This window comes from Mycetomoellerius zeteki, unplaced genomic scaffold (assembly GCF_001594055.1).
Source record: "Mycetomoellerius zeteki isolate Tzet28-1 unplaced genomic scaffold, Tzet1.0 scaffold221, whole genome shotgun sequence".
Classification (NCBI taxonomy): domain Eukaryota; kingdom Metazoa; phylum Arthropoda; class Insecta; order Hymenoptera; family Formicidae; genus Mycetomoellerius; species Mycetomoellerius zeteki.
Window position 1 is genome coordinate 2,485,628 of NW_017257184.1, and position 22,045 is coordinate 2,507,672.

Here is a 22,045-nt window from a genome sequence, read left to right on the forward strand (position 1 = left end):
ATTAGGCGCGTTCAAGTTGACAAAGCGGCTAGCCTGCTCGCCAAGCAAATGAATATAATTGGTTGTTACTTATAGATCCAACCAATCATATTCAATCGCTCGGTAAGCATGTCTAGCCGCTTTGCCGTCTTGAACTCGCCCATTGTATCTGTTTAGTCTATATTTTTAGTTCTAACGGAATATGCCAATAAGATGTAAGCTCTCACTGAGCGGTATAGTACTTAATGCACTCATTGGTTCTTGCATTCTGTCCCGGTTTGAACCCTCGGTGGAAACTAGAGGTTTGTTCGCGTCGCATGCTCCAACATGTTCCAATATGCTTCTACCATAGCTCTTACTCACTCCTACGCGCTTGGTAGAGTGAGTAAGAGATATGGTAGGAGCATGTTGGAGCATGTTAGAGCTGTGAACAAACCTCGGACCAAATGTCAGCACCATATTTATTCTATTTTCTTTTAGGGTGAAATCACACGGTGCGGAAAAAGACTGCGGAATAGAGAATGCGTCATTGAAGCAACCAATCAGCGCTATTCCGAATAGCGCTGAATAGCGTTGATTGGTTGCTTCAATGACGCATTCTCTATTCCGCAGTCTTTTTCCACACCGTGTGATTTCACCCTTAGACACGGAGTCAACACAGATGTCATTTTATTTTTGTTATTTATTGAACGCCAAGAAAAATAGCACGACATTTAGGTCGACTGTTGGTGCTTTAATTTCCAGCAAGCGACACAATAGGCCTGGGTACTTATTATGGAACATGTCGGAATGAATTCCGATCGGAATAATTCCGTTTTCCCTAGAAAACACAATAGAAATCTAGGGAATAATTGAATAATTCCGATTGGAATCTATTCCGATTTTTTCCATGATAGGTGCCCTGTTCTTTTTGGCTGAACTTTGCACCAGTTCTTCCTTTTCTCCATCGTTCTTCCTTTTCTCTCCAGGAGGAAAAAAGAAGAAGATGAACTGGTGCAAAAGTTCAGCCAAAAAGAACAGGCTTATTGTGACACAGTAATCATGTCATCTTCATTTAACATTAGCAAATAATAAGGCATTATTGATTTACTTAGTAAAGCCGACGTCACACGATGCTTTGTTTTCTTGCTAAATTGCTAGCTGGATTAAAATCTTGCCACCGTATTGAATGCGCGCATTCAATATGATACCATTTTTTCCTCCTGGAGAGAAAAGGAAGAAAGATGAGCTGGTGCAAAGTTCAGCCAAAAAGAACAGGCCCTTTGTGTCGCTTGCTAGAAATTAAAGCACCAACGGTCGACCTAAACGTCGTGCTATTTTTCTTGGCGTTCAATAAATAAAATGACATCTGTGTCCACTCCGTGTCTAAAAGAAAACAGAATAAATATCCACTTTTTATTTAAAAATTTTAAGAGTCAATGTATATTATAGTAGTATAATATGACTGCGTTCCACTTAACGCTCGCAACGTTCGCGAGCATCGTTTGTCCTTGTTTAATATTTGATAAACGACAAGAATGAAATAATTCCACGAGCGTTAAGTGGAACGCAGTCTATATACGACCTGCAGCTACATAATATTAAAAATATGTTCTCGATGATGTTTTCCATTAAAATAAATATTGAGGCTATTATCTTGACGTGTTAAATTGGGAGTTTGTTCGAAATTTCATACGTACTTTTTTTTACAATTAAACACGTTGCTCGCACAGATTGGCTGATGAGAAAGCCTTCACATTTTTTTCAAAGAAGTTCCCTAGCCTTCAACCAATCAGAATGACGAAATGACACTTGACGTAGATTGATATCAGCGCCTGGAATCATTAGGGAAGGGGTTTATCAGCATACGGTTGACGGTTTTCCCCCGTTTTAACAAAGGATCTTTCATCGAATGATGTAACTGGATGATGGATTGTATTAGTTGATCAGTGAGAGCTGTAATATTGGTTTTAATTATTTCCGGAATTTGGAGTTATTGATTTATTCATGTAAATGATTTTGTGTCGCACAACAAATTGTCAGTAAGGTAAGGATCTAAGGATTAAGAGAGAATTTTGAAAAAGCTCGTGAAATTTCGATCGTCATTAACAGTCCAATTAAATTGCGATTCTGTCAGCGATAGCCGGCATTTAGCAGTACGTGCTCACTCTACGATGTATTTAAAGCAAGCGCAAATTATTCGCTCTATATTTTAGATAATTAATACTTAGTCAAAATATATTCATGTTTTAATTAAAAGTTTTAATCTGTTATAACGATGCTGTGATAGATTAGATAAATAAAATTAAGGACTTTTTTTGCCGCGACAAATGGGCTAATTGACAGGGAGTTGATTATGTATCTTGAAATAAAAAATACAAAAGAGCAGATTCACTCGAATATTCGTAATTTAATTGGTCAATGTTTAGTGAATTTACTCACTTTTGTAATTTTTATCTCATTTCAAAATACACAATCGACCTCCTAAAGCATCCTGGAGATTCAGGAGACAGGCAGTCTCACTCTCAAGTGCACAACAATGCGCATTTTGTATGTCATGTGACGCCCGAGACCGGCCGTGTTAGCCTTGTATATGGCGGAATTCCGTCATGATTCATGGATCGTGTACTATCAGTAGTGCGTCTTTATGATAACTGACGAGTTGCGAGCATCTTTATCGGATCCGACTAACGACTGAATCGATCGAGAAATTTCTAAGTTTTTGTAAAAACAGATTAAATAAACTCTAATATGATGGCAAAAATAACAAGATTTAATAACATTCGATGTTATGGGTTAGCTCCGTAGTGGAGTAACTTGTGATACTACTATTTTTCTCCATTATATTAATTTTATGGTTTATTTACTTCGTTTTTACTATATATTCACTGTTACAACAAATTTTAAATATTTGATGTACATATTTTTTGCTTTGAAATAAAATAGATATTTGTGTTTTAATTTTTTTTAATTGTAATATATTAATATTTAAAAAAAAAGAAATTTTTATAAGTATAGCAGGATGAAAATTCGATACATAGAAATATCGTACTACAGATACAAATAAACATGGTATTTGCTGTGGACAGTTCGACAATCCGTTATTTGATGGTTAAGAAGCATATATAGTTGTTAATGCTAATCAATCTTTCAAATGCCTAGATATTATCAATGAATAATACAAATTTGAACATGTCTTTTTCTAGCTGTTTTATAACACCAGCGATTGATCATAATTGACACAAAACAATGGAGCCGGAAATCATTTCGAAAAAGGAAACTGTGTTTACACGGCGAGCATATCAAATAGATCTATATGAAAGGGCAGTGCAAGACAACATAATACTGTATTTACCAACTGGCACGGGCAAAACGTACATAGCTGTTATGCTTCTGAAACATCTAAGTCGTGATTTACGCAAGTATGTAGCTCTTCATGGAAATATTTCTTTTTCTGTGTGATATGATTTTGGTCTTTCTTCAATCATCACAATAGGTACTTGTGTTGGCATTATGTATACAATGGCTTTAAAAGTTTCTTTTACATTTAGACCTTATCAAAAAGGTGGAAAACGAAGTATATTCGTTGTAAACACAGTAGCGTTGGTTGAACAACAATCAACGTATATAAGGAGACACGCTAATCTGAAATGTAAAGGTTACAGTGGAGACATGAAGGTGGATTTTTGGACGGAGGAAGACTGGATGATTGAAATAGAAGACCATCAAGTATGAATTTACAATATTGTTAATTCTAATTTTCTTCTTGAATAATTAATGGATTACAATGATTTTATATCATCCAGGTTTTAGTAATGACATCGCAAATCTTCCTGAATCTGCTCATTCACAGATATGTAACGTTAGATAGAATAAATTTAATCGTCTTTGACGAATGTCACAGAGCTGTAGCTAACCACCCTATGAGACAAATTATGCAACAATTTGAAAATTGCTCCAAGCAAGATCATCCACGTGTTTTAGCTATGTCGGCAACATTGTTGAACGCTAATATAAAAGCAGATAAAATTGAATCTACGATTAGGGTAAAGAATGATATTTTATTATTTTATCAATAGTAATTATGATCTTTGAATATCTTAACATTTTTCATATCGTTTGTAGAGTTTAGAAATAACATTTCATGCGAAGATAACAACTGTAGAATCAACAGATTCTATCCAGGACTATTGTACAAATCCTAAAGAAAAAATCGTCAAATATTTGAAATATCTAGTTCCAGAAGTAGTAAAGAAAATAAATGTTATTATAAATAAAACAAAGGAAATTGTCACAAATATGAAGCTTAATTTTGACGAAATATATAAAGAATCCAGTAAAGAAATGCGGCCTAAATCAAAATCTTCTAAGTTGTTAGCTATTTTGGACGACATAGGAAGGACTTCATTACAAGCAGGTAATTGAATCACTTATGTGCGTATACTGGAATGTTACAGTAAATTCTGTAATCAATACATTTATAATTTTTATTATGTTCTCACACACATAGCTGAATGTTTAATCAACAATCAGCATATAAAATATCACTTTTATTGTAGGAATATATTGTGGAAGCAAATCCGCTTTGTTACATTTAATCCAGTTAGAGAGTTTGAGAAAATATTCCTATGACCAAGTATGAGTTGATTAAAATTATGATTAAAATATTTTGTGGAAGTGTGTTTTGCAATTTTTTTCTTAATTTTACTAACAGACTTATTGATCTTATTTTAGATGACAGATGTTCTTCTGGATTATCTAATTACGCAAGTAATGCTAATAAGGAAATTGTTCGATAACGAGATGAGAGACTACACAGAATTAGATCGATTATCTAAGTTAGTTATAAAGCATTAAAAAATTAATATTTATTGCGCACATTATAATATTATTATAATGTACAATTTATATCGGCTAATGTTACAGTATGTATATATTGAGTAATATTTTATAATTTCAGCTTTTCATGTAACCAAATCCAAAAATTATTTGAGATGTTGTTGAAATATTATAATATCTTAGGCAAAGAAAAGTTCTGCTGCATTATTTTTGTCAAGGAAAGATTTATGACACAAGTCATATATTCTACATTAAAAGTAAGTTTCCTTTTTATGATTTAAATTTGATTATTAATAATTAATTAGTACAAATTAATAATTGCTTTTTAAAAAATATTGTCTCAACCTTATGATAAATTAGTATTGATAATCGTTAACAATCAAATATAAACTTAATTATTTAATAAACTTGAAAAAAAGTAGAAGAAAGGAAAGGGTCATGATATATTATTTTATTTTATTGAAATAACTGTAGATATTTATGTGAAATAACTACTTTTGACTACTATGAGATAACTATTTTCAGTCCAAGTTTGTTAACCATAAAACATGATAATTATATTATTAGACAAAAATTTTTAGATTATACTGAATAATTTACAAAAAAACTGAAGAGGGAAAAAAAGATCGGATATATGTATATATTTCGTTACCAAATTTAGTTCAATTATAGATGTTTTCAAGAGATATAGATGACACAGTAGTATGTAATACAGTGAGTTGTTACATCTTGGTTGTTTGCCATTGTTAAACAAAAATGAAATTATTACCGTGTTACATTGTGTTTCTTGCTAGAAAGCATCATATATTATTTAAAAGTCATGTTTAAAAGTCTAAGTTATAAAATTAATACCAATATACTTCTCAAAATTATGTAAGGAGTACACATCTATATGTGTTATCTACAAAACTGCAGCTTTTACAACAATGCAGTAAAAATTAACGACTAATGATTATATTATAATGTTTAAGCAGACTGAAAAAGTAATTTTAATGGTCGCCCTTAGGATGCACCGCAAACTATACAAGATATATATTCTATAACCCCCATCTATTTCATTATCATTTCCTTTCCTCTATTAATTTAATTTTAACAATTTTAATATAAAGTTTTAAAATTTACATTTTATTTTTAGACACTATCTACACACGATAGACAATACAGTTTTCTTCAACCTGATTATGTAATTGGCTTTCAAAATAATCCTTATAAAAATAGTAGAGAAGTTTCATGTATTGCAAAATGGAATAAGGAAGTGTTGCAAAGGTAAAATATTTCTTTCGTTTTTTGCACATTTATTATTTTCCTACGGATGTCGATAAATTTCGTATAAATAAATGATATCCTAATATATTTAATTTTCATATGATGTATATGCTTATTTGAATTACAGTATTTATGATTTGAACATTTTAATCAGATAATAATTTATTTATTTTATTTTGTATATTTTGCGGACATATCAGATGCATAAATTTTTTTTTATGTATATAGTGTATTTCTATGTATCTACATTAATAAGGAAAGAAAGAATGAAAACTACTTTTTAATCAGTTTGATGTAATTAATTAATAAAAAAAATACATTGCTGCAGATTTAAAAATGGTTCGTCGAATTGCATTGTAGCGACCGATGTTGTCGACGAAGGTATCGATATACCAACTTGCACGTTGATAATACGTTATGACATACCAACAGATTTTAGAGCATATGTTCAAAGTAAGGGTCGGGCACGTCATAACTTGAGTAGGTATTTAATTTTAGTGGAAAATGATGATGAGGATTTTCTAAAGAAATATGAACAATACAAAAATACAGAGGAGAAATTAAAAGGGGTAAGCAATTAAAATGGTAAATAACTGTAGGGCTGTACATTGAGTGCATTCAGCGGACTCAACAATTGAGTGAGCGCTCGCTGTTATTGGTTCTTTTAGCTCATCCAATCAGAATTTTAGATCTAGAAGAATACACCAATAACAGCGAGCGCTCACTCAACTGTTGAGTCAGCTGAATGCGCCCATTGTTGATAAAATGTGATCGTACGATCATATGACCAAAAAGTCTTTTTATTATATGTATAAATATTTTTTGTCTGCGGAAATACTTAAATAAATATTTATGTTAACAGCTAAAATAATATAATGCATGCATGCATACGCCAATTATTAAATGAGAAAGATAAAAGATCTTTTTCATCCTCAAACTAATTATTAGAATATGCTGTCAAAGTTTAACGGGTCTATTTCAATGGCAACATAATATCTCAATATTGAGATACATTATGTAACAATCTAATAAACAGTTTGATTAAATAAAACGATAAAGCACATTAAAATGTGATAATCACGCGAAACTAATTCAAATAAGGAATAATCAATACATTATGTCTTTTTATTGTTAGATTTTGATGGGACAAAATGAACGCACATTGCCTACCCAAGATGATATTGTAAACGGTCTGTATAGTGATTTTGATATCGAACCATATACAGTAAAACATAATAACGTTGTGAAAAGTTGCCTAACAGAGTTTGCCACGATTGACTTGATAAATATGTATTGTGCTATTCTACTGACATCAAAATTCGTTAATCTGGTTCCAATTTGGAAGTTAGATAAAGACGATTCTACAAAATTGTATAGGGTATATTACACATGTTCTTTATTATTTAAATCTTATAATTTATATAAACAGTATTCATTCATTATATAAAAATTCGGACAGATTTCTCTCAAATTACCAAACTTATCACCATTGAAAGACGTCATTTATGGCGATTCTATGAAGAGCATCGATGGTGCTAAACGATCTGTTGCTATGAAGACTTGCATACAATTGCACAAGCTGGGTGCATTGACTGACAAACTATTACCTGCATCAAATGACGAATTAACGAAAAATCTTGATTTCTTATTTCCAAATTGGATTGATGAAGACGGTTATCTATCTGGCACATATAAAAGAAAGCGAGAACATCAGCTAGAAGCAAGTATACATACCATATATGTTAAATGAAAATTTATTTATAATAATTTATATATATATACTTATATATAAATATATATATTTTTATAAATATATATAAACAACTCTTAATTTATAAAAATGTTTTTGCAGTATCCGCTAGCATTTTGTGGTGCATACCCACAGCCTTCACAATTATTGCATCTTCATGTTTTCGATTGTACTTCTATATGTCCTGTGATGGGTTATGATAACAGACGCGTAGTCTTTTATAATTTGCTTAATGATAAGAGTGGCTTTGGTATTCTTTCCACGAAGAGTTTGCCAAAGGTAGAAATCGTATTTACTAATATTTTACAAAATTAATTTAAATGGTTAATCACGTTAATACAATTGTTTCATGTTTATCAGATACCCTCATTTCCGATTTTCATGAAGGATGGTAAATTAAATGTTAATGTAAAGTCTGACCATGCAACGATGACATTAAGTCAAAATAAAATTGAATTGCTTACGAGGTTTAATTTCTTATTGTTTAGTGAAATTATTCCTGTTATTAAAAGCTTTATGATTTTTGATAATGACAATCTCGAAAATTCTTTCGTAATTGTTCCATGTAAGTATATAGTTTGCTTATTGTGATATAATCTAGCGTTATTGTACTTTATGTGTTTCTAGTTTCTAGTTTAATGTGTATATCAATACTAATAAAAACTATCATATTTTTTTTTTACTTTTTTGATATTTCAGTGAACGACAAGCAAGAGATAAATTGGGAAATTATTGAAACATATCAAGATTTAGAACGAATTAGACCGAATATACCTTTTCACTTTAGGACTAGTGATTACGAATTAGCACTTGTTACTCCAAGTTACAGATACAATGCGGTCTATGTAGTCACAAGAGTCTGTGACGATCTCACACCCGAATCATGTTTCCCCAATGAAGATTTTGACACATACACACATTATTATAAAGAAAAACACGGACTGATTATAGAAAATCTGCAACAATCTATGTTGGAAGTGAAGCCAATACCAATTAAAATTAATTACATAAAACCAAGGTATGGTAAATAATCGCAAAAATCACGTTATGTATAATTTGGCTAATTTACGAAATTTACAGAAAACTGCCCGAAGGTCCGCTGAAATATAAAAAAACTGATGATACAGTGGAAGATCTTCAGGAACATCTAGTTCCAGAACTATGTCTCAAGATAAATTTTCCGTCTGTGTATTGGTTAAAAGCGACTACTTTACCTTCTATTCTTCATAGAATATGTCAAATCTTAATCGCGGAAGACTTGAGAGTAACTATTGCAAGAGAGACTGAATTAGGAACGTTAACATTGAAAGAATCGTCTTCCTTAAAAATAGAAGAGGATATCGAGAAATTGAATGAAGAAGATTATAGTAATGGATTGGAATTGACAGATGATGCAATCGAAAAAACGTTATCAGACGAAACGTATTCAGATCCAAATTTATTCGATTTGGGTGCGTATCCAAATCTTATAAACTGTGGTAAACATTTTGGCAAACCTTCCGGCCTATTCTTTAATTATTCTCCTACCGATAATACTCTTAATCTTTCCTGCTCTATATTTTTCATTACTGCCAAGCCTTTTCCATCTTTTCGTAAAAACTCCCCTACTGTGATTTCTTCTCTTGTAGAAACGTACTTCAGCATCGTCATGTATCTCCATCTCCTCCTTTCTGCAAACTCTGCATAATCTATCCCCAGCTTCTTTCCAATATTAGCTTTCTCTTATCTCGTTTCTACACCTGTATCTTGATATCAGACTTCTTTTCATGCTTTTTTTCTCCTTGTTCAAATATTCTGGTATATTCTTTGTCGTTAGGTTCTTATAATTATCATTGTATCTTGACACCTCTATTTTGCTTTTTCTCTTGTCTGCTTTCTTCCTTAATGTCCTATTCCCTACCATCTGAGTTATCTCTGTATCTCCATTCTTCAAATCCACCATTTTAGTCTCCTCTATTAGGATATAATTTGGGTAATTCTAGTAATTTGCGTCTAAGCCCAGAAACACCTATTTGACATATTTCCTCTAGAGTTTATCCAGGCTTCTGTTCTCTTGCCAGCTTCATATCTCGGCTCTGTAAAGCGCTACGCTGCCTACTGAAGCATCGAACATTCTCATTCTTTTCCTAAACTAATTTTTTAATAATTTTTCTTCTATACTCCATTTTTTCATCACTCTCCTAAATTTCTCTTTAATATGTCTTGTTGATCCTTCTGATGAGAAAGAACGAAGATGCTAAGTGCAAAAAGTGCAAGTAATGCGAATAGACCTTATATTATGTAAAGTTTAAAAAATTGATGGTATTAGCATAACTTTCTATAATATTTGTGTTTCTATGGAATTTATTTTCATATATAAAAACAGATTGTAACCCCTTCATGAGAGACCAGGAACCGCGGGACTTATACCGTAATATAGACTATATTCAAATGATCGATATTCAGTATTACAACCAGTTTATGTCTGAAAGCTGTAAAGATGAGAGCATCAAGGTAAAATAGGATGATATAGCTATATGTGTTATGATTATATCACATGTGTTTAAAATGATCATATTTATATGTAGAAAAATGTGAATAAGAATAATGGTCTCTACATTCAGAGGTCAGTAACAATACCAATACCATCGTTGAGTGTTCTTACATCGTCTGATGAGCAATCCGCTTTCTCACAAGGTCCTAATTCGACTGAAATTGTACATGTAAGTGAAAGCTTATTTTTCATGTTGAGCCTGCTTACGATTATGGTCCGAAACTAGAGTCTCTGCATGCCACAAATAATTACATATATGTAATCGCAGTTTTATTTAATTCTAGGCGCTGACTACTAAATTAGGCTCAGATATGTTCAACCTAGAACGATTGGAAACTTTGGGTGATTCCTATCTAAAGTTCATCGTATCGTTATTTTTATATCACAGATTTCCAACATTTAACGAGGGTCAATTGACTGCGTTGAAAGGAAAGATTATTGGTAATCGGAATCTTTATTATTGCGGCAATAAAAAAGGTATTCCTAGACGTATAAAGAATGATGCATTTGTGCCCATGAGCAATTTTATTCCACCTGCGTATTCGGTGTTCCGCCCATTGCAAAAGTTATTAACGGATGAATCGGTGGCGCCAAATGTATTATACGAATTTCAAATACCGAAACTGGAGAGATTTACCGGAGATATAAGTGGAGATACATTAAGTATGATGAAGGAGATCGTATTATCTTGGGAGAAGGGAGATAAGCAAACTGGCGTCGAACATTATCTCGGTGTACAAATCTTATCTGATAAAACGGTGGCGGATTCGGTGGAAGCGCTCATTGGTGTTTATCTCAAAGTAAGTTTGTCCGAATATAACCGTGTTGATTGTAGACTGTATTAATGTAACTAAGTAGCGCTATGTTAAGTGTATTACTGAGAAACATCTTTATGCATCAGAGTAACCATATAAAGGGTGCTGCAAAGTTGCTTAAGTGGTTCGGTATACTGCCTGATGCTAAGATTGACAAGTTACTGGATAGCAATTCACAGGATCCTGCAATTGGTGTGGGTGATCCCAACTATCACATGTCATGGGCTGATACTTTAGAAACCAACATTGGCTATAAATTTAAAAATCGAGCATTTTTGCTACAGGTAATCTGTTGAAAGGAATTATTGCACGAATATACAGGATGTTTCATAAATGCATCTCAATACTTTAGAAGGTAAATCTATACATTAAAATAAATAAAAAAACGTTACATGAACATATGCTCTACATACCTTAGTTTTCAAGTTATGAATGATTAAAGAAAATGTTTGAAGTATTCGCCTCGTGCGTCAACACACGCTACTGCACGCCTTAGTATTAAGTTTCGCATTTGTTAAAAAAAATATCAGATATTCTTCGAATAGTCTCAAATCCATTTCGTATCCTTTCTCTCAGAGCACCCACATTGTTTATTGGCTTTGAATACACAATAGATTTTATGGCTCCAAAAACAAAAATCTAATGGATTGAGATCAGGAGATCGTGGTGACCATGGGGTGGTCCGCCTCCCTATCCATCGGTTTGCGAAAATGTTGTTTAGGAATGTTCAAGATGGAAATGAGGTGGAGCACCCTCGTACATGAACCATAAATTTTGCCTGATAGTCATATCATACAGTCGTTTTGTAAAAAATCAAGATAAAAAGGATATACTATCGTTCTGTAAAAATAAGGATAAAAGGATGTTCTGTCATGTGTATGTAGCATCGAGTCATTTGATACTGGAAGCTGGATTTATTCCATGACACTGCTCTTTTCGTGCATTTTCATTGTTTAGCATTAATTTTGGTCAATAACCTATTTTAATGCTGAAAATGAGTGTCGAACGTCAGCATGAAAATCTTTAGTGTATAGATTTACCTCCTAAAATATTAACATGCATTTATGAAACATCTTGTGTGTGTTTTCAGTACATAATACAAAATTAGAACTATAATTAAAGCACATTATTTTTTAGGCGTTCACGCATCCATCCTACACAGCGAATGGAATAACTGAATGTTACCAAAGATTAGAATTTCTCGGAGATGCTATTATTGGTAAGTAAAAAATATCGACATGTATACACACAGTAGTACTTTAATATAGTATCATACATATAGATATGATATTATTATCACACATGAATTTAATAATATTTAGAGATTAGAGGATATTTGTATATCTCGTAATTCTTTTAAATCGCAATTTGATCACGAATTGTATCTTGATGATTTCAGATTTTTTGATAACGTGTTATATTTATGAAAATGGTGAAAATTTAAGTCCTGGTGATCTCACCGATCTCAGATCAGCACTTGTCAATAATATAACGTTTGCTTGCTTGTCAGTACGGTATGGTTTGCATACCGCTTTATTGGCCTATGCTCCAAAATTGCATGAAATAATCGATCGCTTTGTAAAATTCCAAGAAGAACGGGATTATGTGGTTAATGACGAGGTACGCAAGCGATACAAATTTTAGTAAGTGTAACAAATGTGAAATGATATATCCTCTTTCTTTTCTCTGTAATACAGCTACTGTATGTGTTAATCGAAGAGGACGAATGTAGTTTAACAGAGTATATTGATGTCCCCAAAACTCTCGGAGATTTATTTGAATCTTTGATCGGTGCCATTTATCTTGATAGTGGCAAGAATCTTACGAAAGTATGGGAAATAATTTATTCTTTCATGCACAAAGAAATCGGTAAGACAAATTAACATATACATATACATATAGTAGTGATAGGATTTTTGTATCTTCCTTTAGGTCAGTGCTGGAATTTATTGCAGCGAAAGTTGCAAATAAATTTTAGATCCTTAGACTTAATAGAATAACTTCAGGATCTGTATCTTTTTTAACCTATTTCTTTGATACTCTCTTATAAAACGAGATATACATATGCGGGGTGACAGGGATCAAACCTGGGATCTGTTTGTTATGAACCGACTATTTTCGCATGGAGCTATACTTCACCCCACGATATGTGTATACAAATCTGTATGTGTATATACACTATTACACTATATATATTATAAATATTATGAAATTTAATGTACTTTTAAGTTACATAAATTGAATTTAATTTCGTAACATTAAATTTAATGTATCTGAAAAGTATATTTACATGTGAAATTTAATGTATTTTTCATAAAATTTTATGTGGATTTGCATGAAATGTAATGCACACGTTCATTACGTTTAAGATTTGTAACTTAGTTTTTACGTTTTTAGTAATTAAATCATTTATCACTTTTCAGTTATTTTATGATCACAAGTTTTCGTTACACGTTACTTAAATTCATTACGAAATTTCTAACAGTGTATGTGTGTGTATGTGTATATATATATATATATATATGCTAAAATAAAGTAATCCTGTGATTAAATCAAGAATTCATAATTAAAGCATTTAATTAGAGCACATTAAACTAAAAAAAGTTTTTATAATTGTCTGCTTCTATATTGATGTTTTAATGTTTGTTTTAGATGAATTTAGCAGAAATATTCCTAAACAGCCAATACGAGTAATATATGAAAATACAGACATACGTCCTAAGTTCCTGTAAGTATAATCATGTAGCACATGTTACACACACTCACACACACACACACACACACACACACACACACACACACACGAGGTTTGTTCGCGTCGCAAGCTCCAATATGCTCCTACCATAGCTCCTACTCACCTACCAAGCGCGTTGGAGTGAGTAAGAGGTATGGTAGGAGTATATTGGGACATATTGGAGCATGCGACGCGAACAAACCTACATACACACAACTCATTTATGTACATAAAACACACTTGTGATTGCAGAGACGCAACATTGGTTAAAGACACTAGCACGGTTATGGTACCTTTGAAAATCACTATTGCTGGTAAAGAGAAACTCTTCTATGGTTTCGGTGTTAACAAAAAACAAGCTAAGTGCGCAGCCGCAAAACAAGCATTAAAAAGACTGCAGCTCGAAAAATAATTAAGTTTTTTAAGATTGTTTTTACATAATATATGTATAAATAAATGTTTATAAATGTTAATATTTTTAGATTTAATGATATCAAAACTGATTATTTCTTCATATGTTCACAGGTCTTATAATACAATCAGGGAATGGAAATAACTTGTTACTTGTTGCGTCATTACCGTTACAAGTTATCTTTTTTTGGTAACAGACTAGTAACGGCTTTACTTTTTTTTTTGGTGACTGTAACGGTAACAAATTACTTAAAATAATGCAAATGAGTCCACTTAATTTTGTCGTTATTTTCTATATTTTAAACCTATTTGTGACATGTATATATACTGATTGTGTGCGGTTAATATTGATGAATTGACTTAAAATATTGATCTGGATTTTGATTCTCGAGTAAAATCATTATCGCTTTGCTAGGATCCATGTCATAGTGGCTATGATCCACTTGATACTACAAATGTTTCGAAGCATTGTTTGATTGGTTAATTAGTGAAATTCTTTCTTCTGATTGATCAGTCGAATGCTTCCGAAGCATTTGTAGCGCCAAGTGGACCGCACCCAGTATGTCACAATACAATAATGTACATAAAACTAAAGTGAAATATATTGTCAATAATACTAATCGTGTAAGATTGTAAAAATACTAAAAATATTGATCCATAATGCCAGTATTACTGATTCAATATTACTGATCACTAACAAATGAGTATTGGTCACGTTCAGATTCAACTTTTACGGAGCGGATCCGTGTTCGTTGCTATTGGTGTATTCTTCTAGATCATCCAATAGCAGTGAGCGCTCACAAATCCGCTCCGCAACAGTTGAGTCTGCTGAACGCAATCACTTGCGTTCTACTATTCATGTAGAGTCACTTTAATAATATCATGACTCGCGCATGACTACGCAGACTGACAAACGACTAGGTTTAGCACTTGCCGCTGCGCATTCGTCGTGTTGCATGGTTAATTAATGATTTTTCTCGATTATTCTTCACACGTGATTGATGAGTAAAGTTGAAAACCGTTTTAAAAAAGTCACTTTTTTTTCAAATTGCAGGAAGAAAATTAAAATTATTTTCTTTATGGAAGGAGCGAATATGGCAGATTTTACGAACACATGAATTTTTCCAATGAATTTTTTTTATCCTTAAGAAAGGAATTGAGAAAATCCGGAAAAATATAAAAAAAGGTTCTTTTTTGAAATTTTGAAACTATATAAAAAAGTAAGTAAGAAAAATAATGATAACGGTAACGAGTTACGTTTGAAAATCGGTAACTAGTCACAATTAACTAATTTTTTTTTTATTCGGTAACGAGTAACGGTAACTAGTCACTTGTAAAAAGTAACTTTCCATTTTCTGAATACAATGAAACTTTGATGTTTAACTATGCAAAAGTTCAACGTCAAATTGTGATTAATAAAGTCCGATTTTTCATTTTTTATTTAACTTTCGACTAAATTTAATCTGATGTTTTATCTCATCTATGATGATGTCATGGATGAAACTCATTGGGTGAAACATCAGATTAAGCTTAAATTAATTAAATAATAAGAACAAGTTAATTAAATAATGAAAAATTGAACCTAAGTCAGGTTGGAACTAAAGATTTTTATAATGTTTTAATAATCTTAATAGAAACATCAATAAAGATCAATATGTAAAATCTAATATATATTTTTAAGTTATTTGTATGTTTATATATTTTTATATGTCCAATTTTTTTATACAAAACGATTAACTTCTTTATTGATTTTGAATTTTTGTTAGATTTATAGATATTAACTTTTTTACACCTAATTAATTTAATTATTTAATTAAGTTCGGCCTTTATATACATAGGATGCATTCTGAAATGTACTGACAGCACTAAATATACACAGGATATATGTATAATGTAATCTATATATTTTTAGTATTATCAGAAGACACCGGCTGAAGTATCTCGCGCTAAGATCAGTATATTTCGGAATGCAGCCATAATTTAAAAAACGAAAAGTAATAGATTCCCTATATAATGGAAAACGATAATAATAAAAACCCGGGCAACAGGTAATAGAAAATCATGCGCTAATTGAAAAAATTTTCTTAAACTTAAGATATTAACAAATTTTTGATGTTTTTCATCGCTGAAAATAATTAGAAGAAAAAAATAATTAACCGAAACATATAGTTTTTCGATTTAGTAAAGAATATAAAATTTGAACATTATAAATTTTGTTAATTTAAAAAAAACATACACCAAGTACATAAAAAGGTATCGAATACTACATTTTTCTCAATAAAAAAGGAATACGAAGTTGGCCAATTGCATTTATTTTGAATCCGTTTTTAATTAAGAAGAATGTAATATTCGATACCATTTTATACACTTTGCATATATTTTTTCTTTTTTTAAAAAGATTTTTTTAGATTTTTCACTTTTTTAAATTTTTGAAAATATAATATAAAATTTAAATCTAAAAATAAATACAGATTATCCCAAAAATTATTTTGTAAATTTATATTTATTTAATATTGAGTCAATACATTGTATTGATTTAATTCATTTATTTTCTCTCTATCTCTATCTTCCACTCCCCCTCTTTCATTCTTTCTGTCTTTGAAATGGTCTTCCTTTAAACAATCGTAATTCCGCCTCTCTTAATATCTTTAAAGTTAAATTATATAAACATTAATTAATTTAATGTAATGCCTAATATGCTATGTAGGATCCTAAATGTATTATAAATGCTGTGATGTGACTTGAGGGATACTTAAGCGACAGTAGCTTGTACGCTTAGCGAGCACTTGCGTGCGCGTGCGCTCACACACATTTGCACATACTTAAACACTTGCGCTTATACGCTTCACACCGATTTTCATTTTTATGTAATATTTGCATTAGTAGATAGCTTTGCATAAATATAGCTCTAATTTAATATTCAGCTTTTTTATTTTATTTTAAATATGTATAGTTGTGAAAAAAAAGCATTGTGAAAGCCCTTTGAACCAACTGACTTTGCACGTGTGTGTGTACATGTGAGTGAAATTTGGAAAATAATGCAAATGATCTTTCTTGTGTAAGAGATCATAACATCTCAGGATTGAGTATATCGATTTTAATCGGACTCGTCTCAATTGAAAGCTCGTATTTCGATATAATGTAGATTAATTTTAATCATATTAGCGCACAATTTTCAGTGTCTATTCCTTCTTGCCTGGATTTTTATTATTATTGCAATTGGGGCTGCATTCAGTTTGAACGCTTTCAGCACTTCTATCCTTATTTTATGTCTCATGAACGATAGACAGAATGATGATTACAAGCACTTAAAGCTCGTGAGCGTCCAAACCAAACGTAGTTATATTGGACCAAACTATTCAAAGAGAAAAATAATATTTAAATGTAAAAATGTCTTTTTAAATGTAAAAAATAGGTATGAATCGTAAATGACAATTAATATCTTGCTTTTAACTTCAAAAACTTTTCTTTTTGTGCCAACCTATTGATGTTATAAATGCATGAAATTTGTATTATAAGAATATGTCTAATATATTTCAGATTTCCGATGATTTTTTAAATTGTCCGTAGCAATTTTATTCTAATTTCTCTGGTTTACATATTCTTTAATTGAATATAGATTTGTAGAAGAAGCGTTTATTTCTATTCTAGGATTTCTAGGGTAAGACCTCTAAGGCTTGGTTTTTCATTTTCTGGTTAAGCTTAACCACATAATGAAAAATTAGACCTAAAGCCTAAGGACATTAAAATAAGTAAAGAAAAAAGAGTACAATGAAAAGAATATACAAAAATGAGAAAAAATGATGCAGTACGTGAAATTACTGTAAGAAAGCAAGACTGTACGTAAATACATGGAAATCTGTTAATTACAGTTTAGTACATTCTAGTGTTCCTAGAAGAATCTAGCTATTGTGTATATCCTTTTTGATTAGCATGTCCACACGGCGATACCAATCAAAGTGAAACTCTTCATTTACACCAAACACATTTCAAATACGCATATATGTTTCACGTCATTTTTCCTGTAGCCAGACCTTATCTTTTAGAAACGCTAAATACGTTCAGTTACTTCCGATAAAAATGTAAATTATGTACAGGGCCGGAGACTTTTGACTTTTCTGGGTTGTGTGGGATCATCTAAACGGGGAAGAGAGGGGGAAGGGATTTCAAAATAACACAAATATTCTATCTTTTGTTGTATGTGCGAAATATATTTCTATATATACACCCCCTGGTCAAATATTGTTTTTTTCAAATTACTCAAAATTTTTTTAAATTTGTCAAAAATTAACATATTTTTTTAAAATACTCCGAATTCTGGGTGTGGAATTCAACACCCACAACTCTGGATATGGAAAGCTTCATACTCTCCATAAGGAAGTCTCTGTCTATGGTCGTGTACCTTCAATATCTACAATTAATATTTATATGTTTGTATGCATGCTGATTATATCTATCGAACAATTGATTATATCTATAGAACAGTCAATAATGTGATACAAATAAATTCTTGTACATTAATATAAGTCTCATAAAAATATCTTTTCAATAATTATACATTTGTCGAGTATATACTGAAAGGTTTATATGTATTTATGAAAAAAATATTTCGATGTTACAACTAAATGTTTATGTAATTGCTACATTAATGAAAAAGTGAAATAAAAAGATGAGGAAATGCAGTACATAGTATTTACATCATTTAATTCTCAGCTTTCCTCTTTTTCAAGGAAGGTCGATCAAATATTTGCTTCATCCCTGCCGCTTGATTATTGTGAAATTTGAGATTTTGAGCTGTCTCCGATATCCAAGGTGAATCAAATTGCGTCGTGTCCTGATCCACCAAGTGAGTGTATTTGGTTCTTCCGCTGCGACCAAAGTTCTTCACCTGCATGACCTTTGGTAAAATCGTCTTGTCGAAATGATCCTCTAAAGTCGCACCAGAAAAGTCGCGCTTAAATATAGAGTCGTCCTTGTCCAAGTAGAACGCACCACGATGATAATATTTTTGCAGGAATTTGTACTTTCCTTTGGCCGCTTTATTAGTGATCATCTTAGGATTCAGTCGCGCCTCCTGCCTTCGTTCCTCCTCAGTCATATTACGAATACGCTCGATCTCTAGACGTTCCTTCTCAAGCTGCTCCCTCTCTTCACGATCTCGTTTGATCCTTTTAAGCTCGCGCAACTTCCAAGCTTCGTATTCTATTTCGTCATTCTCGTCATCAGTACAAACATCGTTCAGCTTACTTTCCTGCTCGGTGTTACCTTTATTGCTCATCTGCGTCTCTTTTCGCACCGTCTCTTCCACCATCCTCAGAGTTTGCCTCTTTCGTTCCTCGGCCGCTTTCTTGGCCTCGACTTCCGCTTGTTTCTGCCGCATCGCCTCTTTCTCTTTTTCCATCACCGTGATTCTATCCTTTTTGCGAACGAACACAGGTTTTAATCGTGGTCCAGTCTCCTCCTCGGAGTCTGTGTATTCTTCATATTCCGAGCTCTCTTCTGAGCTTTCTCCTGATCTGTCTTCCTCCTCTCCCTGTATTAATTCCTCCTCAGTTTCCTTCCTGGACAATACTCGCTGCTTTAGGGCCTCTCGTCGTTTCTCTATCTCCGAATCCGATAGTTCCTCGTCTTCGGATGAATCAGAACTCTCCAACTTGATCCTCTCTCGCGTTCTTTCTAACTCGATCTCAATAAGCTCGGGCTCGTGAATATGTCTGTGTCTCTCTGCACGTACCTCGGTTGGTACCTCCCTTTGTTGGCGCGTTAATCTTCGCAAACGCGGATCATCCTCATCCTTACCTCTTGTATGCGAGTGCAAAGTAATATCTGTGACAACGTCGTCGTCGTAACTCTTTTGTACACGCTTCTCGAGAAAATCTTCGTCCTCTGATTCTTCATCTGAACTTACTGCTGCATAATCTGGCCGCTTACCAGAAACGTAACGATGTACCTTCACCTTCTTCATAGACAACTCTCCTGCAAACACAAAACAGTTTTTTAGAAATTCTGATATGATACAGAAAATCTAATGACATAAATGTTATATATGAAAATAAAAATAAATCAAATTAAATATTCTTAAAATAAGATAAAAATAAAGACGTTTCTTATATAATAGGGCAAATATCTTCTCAGTATTTATTATAAATATATTGTTCTATATCTCCAAATGTTTCATCCTACATATGTTTATTAATCACTGTTACACAAATAATTGTAATCTAACTGTGAAACATGAATTTACGAATTTCTTAATAAATGTACAACTTTGTAATAGGCATTAAAATAAATAAAAATAAAACATGTATAAATCACGAAAGTATCAGGATTCAGGACTGATAAACAAAATTGCTAGTTATATATTATTTTGTAAATGCTTTTTTTCAATGTTGGAAATCAATAATAAATTACATTCTATCAATACTGTCTGTTTCTACCAACAAAGTAGTTGAATTGTAATCACGTTTCAATGAATTTTCATTTTTTCTTAGTTCTAAGAATTAAAAAAAAGACGAAGAGTAAATTGAATTAAAATTAAAATTAATCTATACTGGTAGAAACGGATATGCATCGTTTTCTTTAATCTTAAAATATTTGTAAAATTCGCTGAAATGGATGTTAAATAAATCTCATTTTGACAAACATAAGCTAACCTTTATCATTCTTCACGGGCACAGCACCCGCGGTACTTTGTATTCCCATGGGTGCGGGTGCTAAGGAATTGTTCGTCACAAAATAGTCCATCATCATTTTGATGCCGTATCGAGAAACGTGTTACCGGGGAATCAAAACTAAATACAATTTGAATGGGCTTTTACTTCACAATCATTCTCGAACTGACAACAGAAACACGAACGCTCTGAACTTTGCTGAACTCGGAGCAACTCGGAATACCCTGAGGCTGCCTGAAGTATGACAGTAGTGACCTGAGTCGGAAGATAGAGAGCGTGTTGTTATCCACGATCGATAAAATTAAAGATTTATGTTATCGACTTTGGTTATCGATTTTAGTTGATTTTCGATTAATCGTTTCTTCGTTCAAAAATTGTTAAAATAAACATTTCGGATTGATGCTAAAATATCGAGGTAATAAAATTATTCTTTTTAATTTGAACTTCTTGTACGGTTCATTTTTCATTCTTCTTTCTTCAAGTTGAAAAAAAGGGAAAGATGAATTATACAAAAATTAAAGAATAGCTGGTCTGATACGATTATATGCAAGACGCTTAATTTATTTTATTCTCACATTATTTCCACGACTTTTCTCCTCTTCTTTCTGCGTTGCATAAATAATAATTCTTTCTGTTCTCTTTCTCTTTGATATAATTTATATAGTAATATAATAATTTTCAGGATTGTCTTGAAATCGAATTAAGATTTTTCAAAGAAGTTAGAACACAGCAATTATATATCTAGTCGAATTTTATAAGCTCCCTGGAAGCTCAGTAATATGAATTTAATTCCCTAGGGAGTTTTATCGAATTTTATAAGCTGCCCGAGAGTTCAACAATTAATATGAACTATAGAAACTTAATCAGAGTTTTGTGCTGTGTGTGGGTTAAATTTGACAATAATATATTAGAAAGTAGTGTCATGAAGTAGTCTATATCGCATTTTGCAACCGTTTATATATAAAAGTGATCCATATGCAGCACATTTTATCAAAGAGATATTTTAGGGCATCCCCTAAGGATGTCTTCCGGACATGGCATTATTATAGAACTGCTTTGGAGTTCCTA

At 32.0% G+C, this 22,045-nt stretch overlaps 3 protein-coding genes across 6 annotated transcripts in view; 1 reads left to right on the forward strand and 2 right to left on the reverse strand.

Annotated features, from left to right (window-relative positions):
• Positions 1–22,045, reverse strand: part of LOC108722905 (zinc finger protein 91) — a 342,323-nt gene that overhangs the window by 178,208 nt on the left and 142,070 nt on the right. The gene's annotated exons all lie outside the window — the stretch shown is intronic.
• Dcr-2 (Endoribonuclease Dcr-2) lies at positions 1,888–14,361 on the forward strand. Of its 4 annotated transcripts, none has more exons than XM_018448258.1 (25): positions 1,888–2,005; positions 3,165–3,380; positions 3,510–3,687; positions 3,765–4,004; positions 4,084–4,375; positions 4,518–4,594; positions 4,693–4,796; positions 4,919–5,054; positions 5,933–6,063; positions 6,392–6,632; positions 7,199–7,441; positions 7,523–7,783; positions 7,916–8,092; positions 8,174–8,378; positions 8,513–8,831; positions 8,894–9,264; positions 10,179–10,306; positions 10,381–10,515; positions 10,631–11,146; positions 11,248–11,445; positions 12,299–12,380; positions 12,561–12,781; positions 12,859–13,030; positions 13,814–13,889; positions 14,148–14,361. In XM_018448258.1, exons 2-25 carry the CDS (start codon positions 3,208–3,210, stop codon positions 14,305–14,307), a joined length of 4,836 nt encoding a protein of 1,611 aa, XP_018303760.1. In that variant the 5' UTR covers positions 1,888–2,005; positions 3,165–3,207; the 3' UTR covers positions 14,308–14,361. The 4 variants fall into 4 exon arrangements, with proteins under 4 accessions (XP_018303760.1, XP_018303763.1, XP_018303761.1 ...); XM_018448261.1 differs by lacking the exon at positions 1,888–2,005 and adding an exon at positions 2,571–2,595; XM_018448259.1 differs by lacking the exon at positions 1,888–2,005 and adding an exon at positions 2,607–2,682.
• Mfap1 (Microfibril-associated protein 1) lies at positions 18,045–21,197 on the reverse strand. The gene is made up of 3 exons (XM_018448287.1): positions 20,960–21,197; positions 19,004–20,282; positions 18,045–18,717 (listed from the first exon to the last, which is right to left on the reverse strand). Exons 1-2 carry the CDS (start codon positions 21,054–21,056, stop codon positions 19,009–19,011), a joined length of 1,371 nt encoding a protein of 456 aa, XP_018303789.1. The 5' UTR covers positions 21,057–21,197; the 3' UTR covers positions 18,045–18,717; positions 19,004–19,008.

Bases quoted from the DNA above. Each gene is read 5' to 3' on its own strand.
- Dcr-2 (XM_018448258.1), top strand. From the start codon at position 3,208: ATGGAGCCGGAAATCATTTCGAAAAAGGAAACTGTGTTTACACGGCGA. The intron at 7,784-7,915 runs GCAAGTATACAT...ATGTTTTTGCAG, and splicing joins AGCGAGAACATCAGCTAGAA to TATCCGCTAGCATTTTGTGG. The intron at 8,093-8,173 runs GTAGAAATCGTA...CATGTTTATCAG, and splicing joins CCACGAAGAGTTTGCCAAAG to ATACCCTCATTTCCGATTTT.
- Mfap1 (XM_018448287.1), bottom strand. From the start codon at position 21,056: ATGATGATGGACTATTTTGTGACGAACAATTCCTTAGCACCCGCACCC. The intron at 20,283-20,959 runs GTTAGCTTATGT...TTGTGTTTGCAG, and splicing joins GCCCGTGAAGAATGATAAAG to GAGAGTTGTCTATGAAGAAG.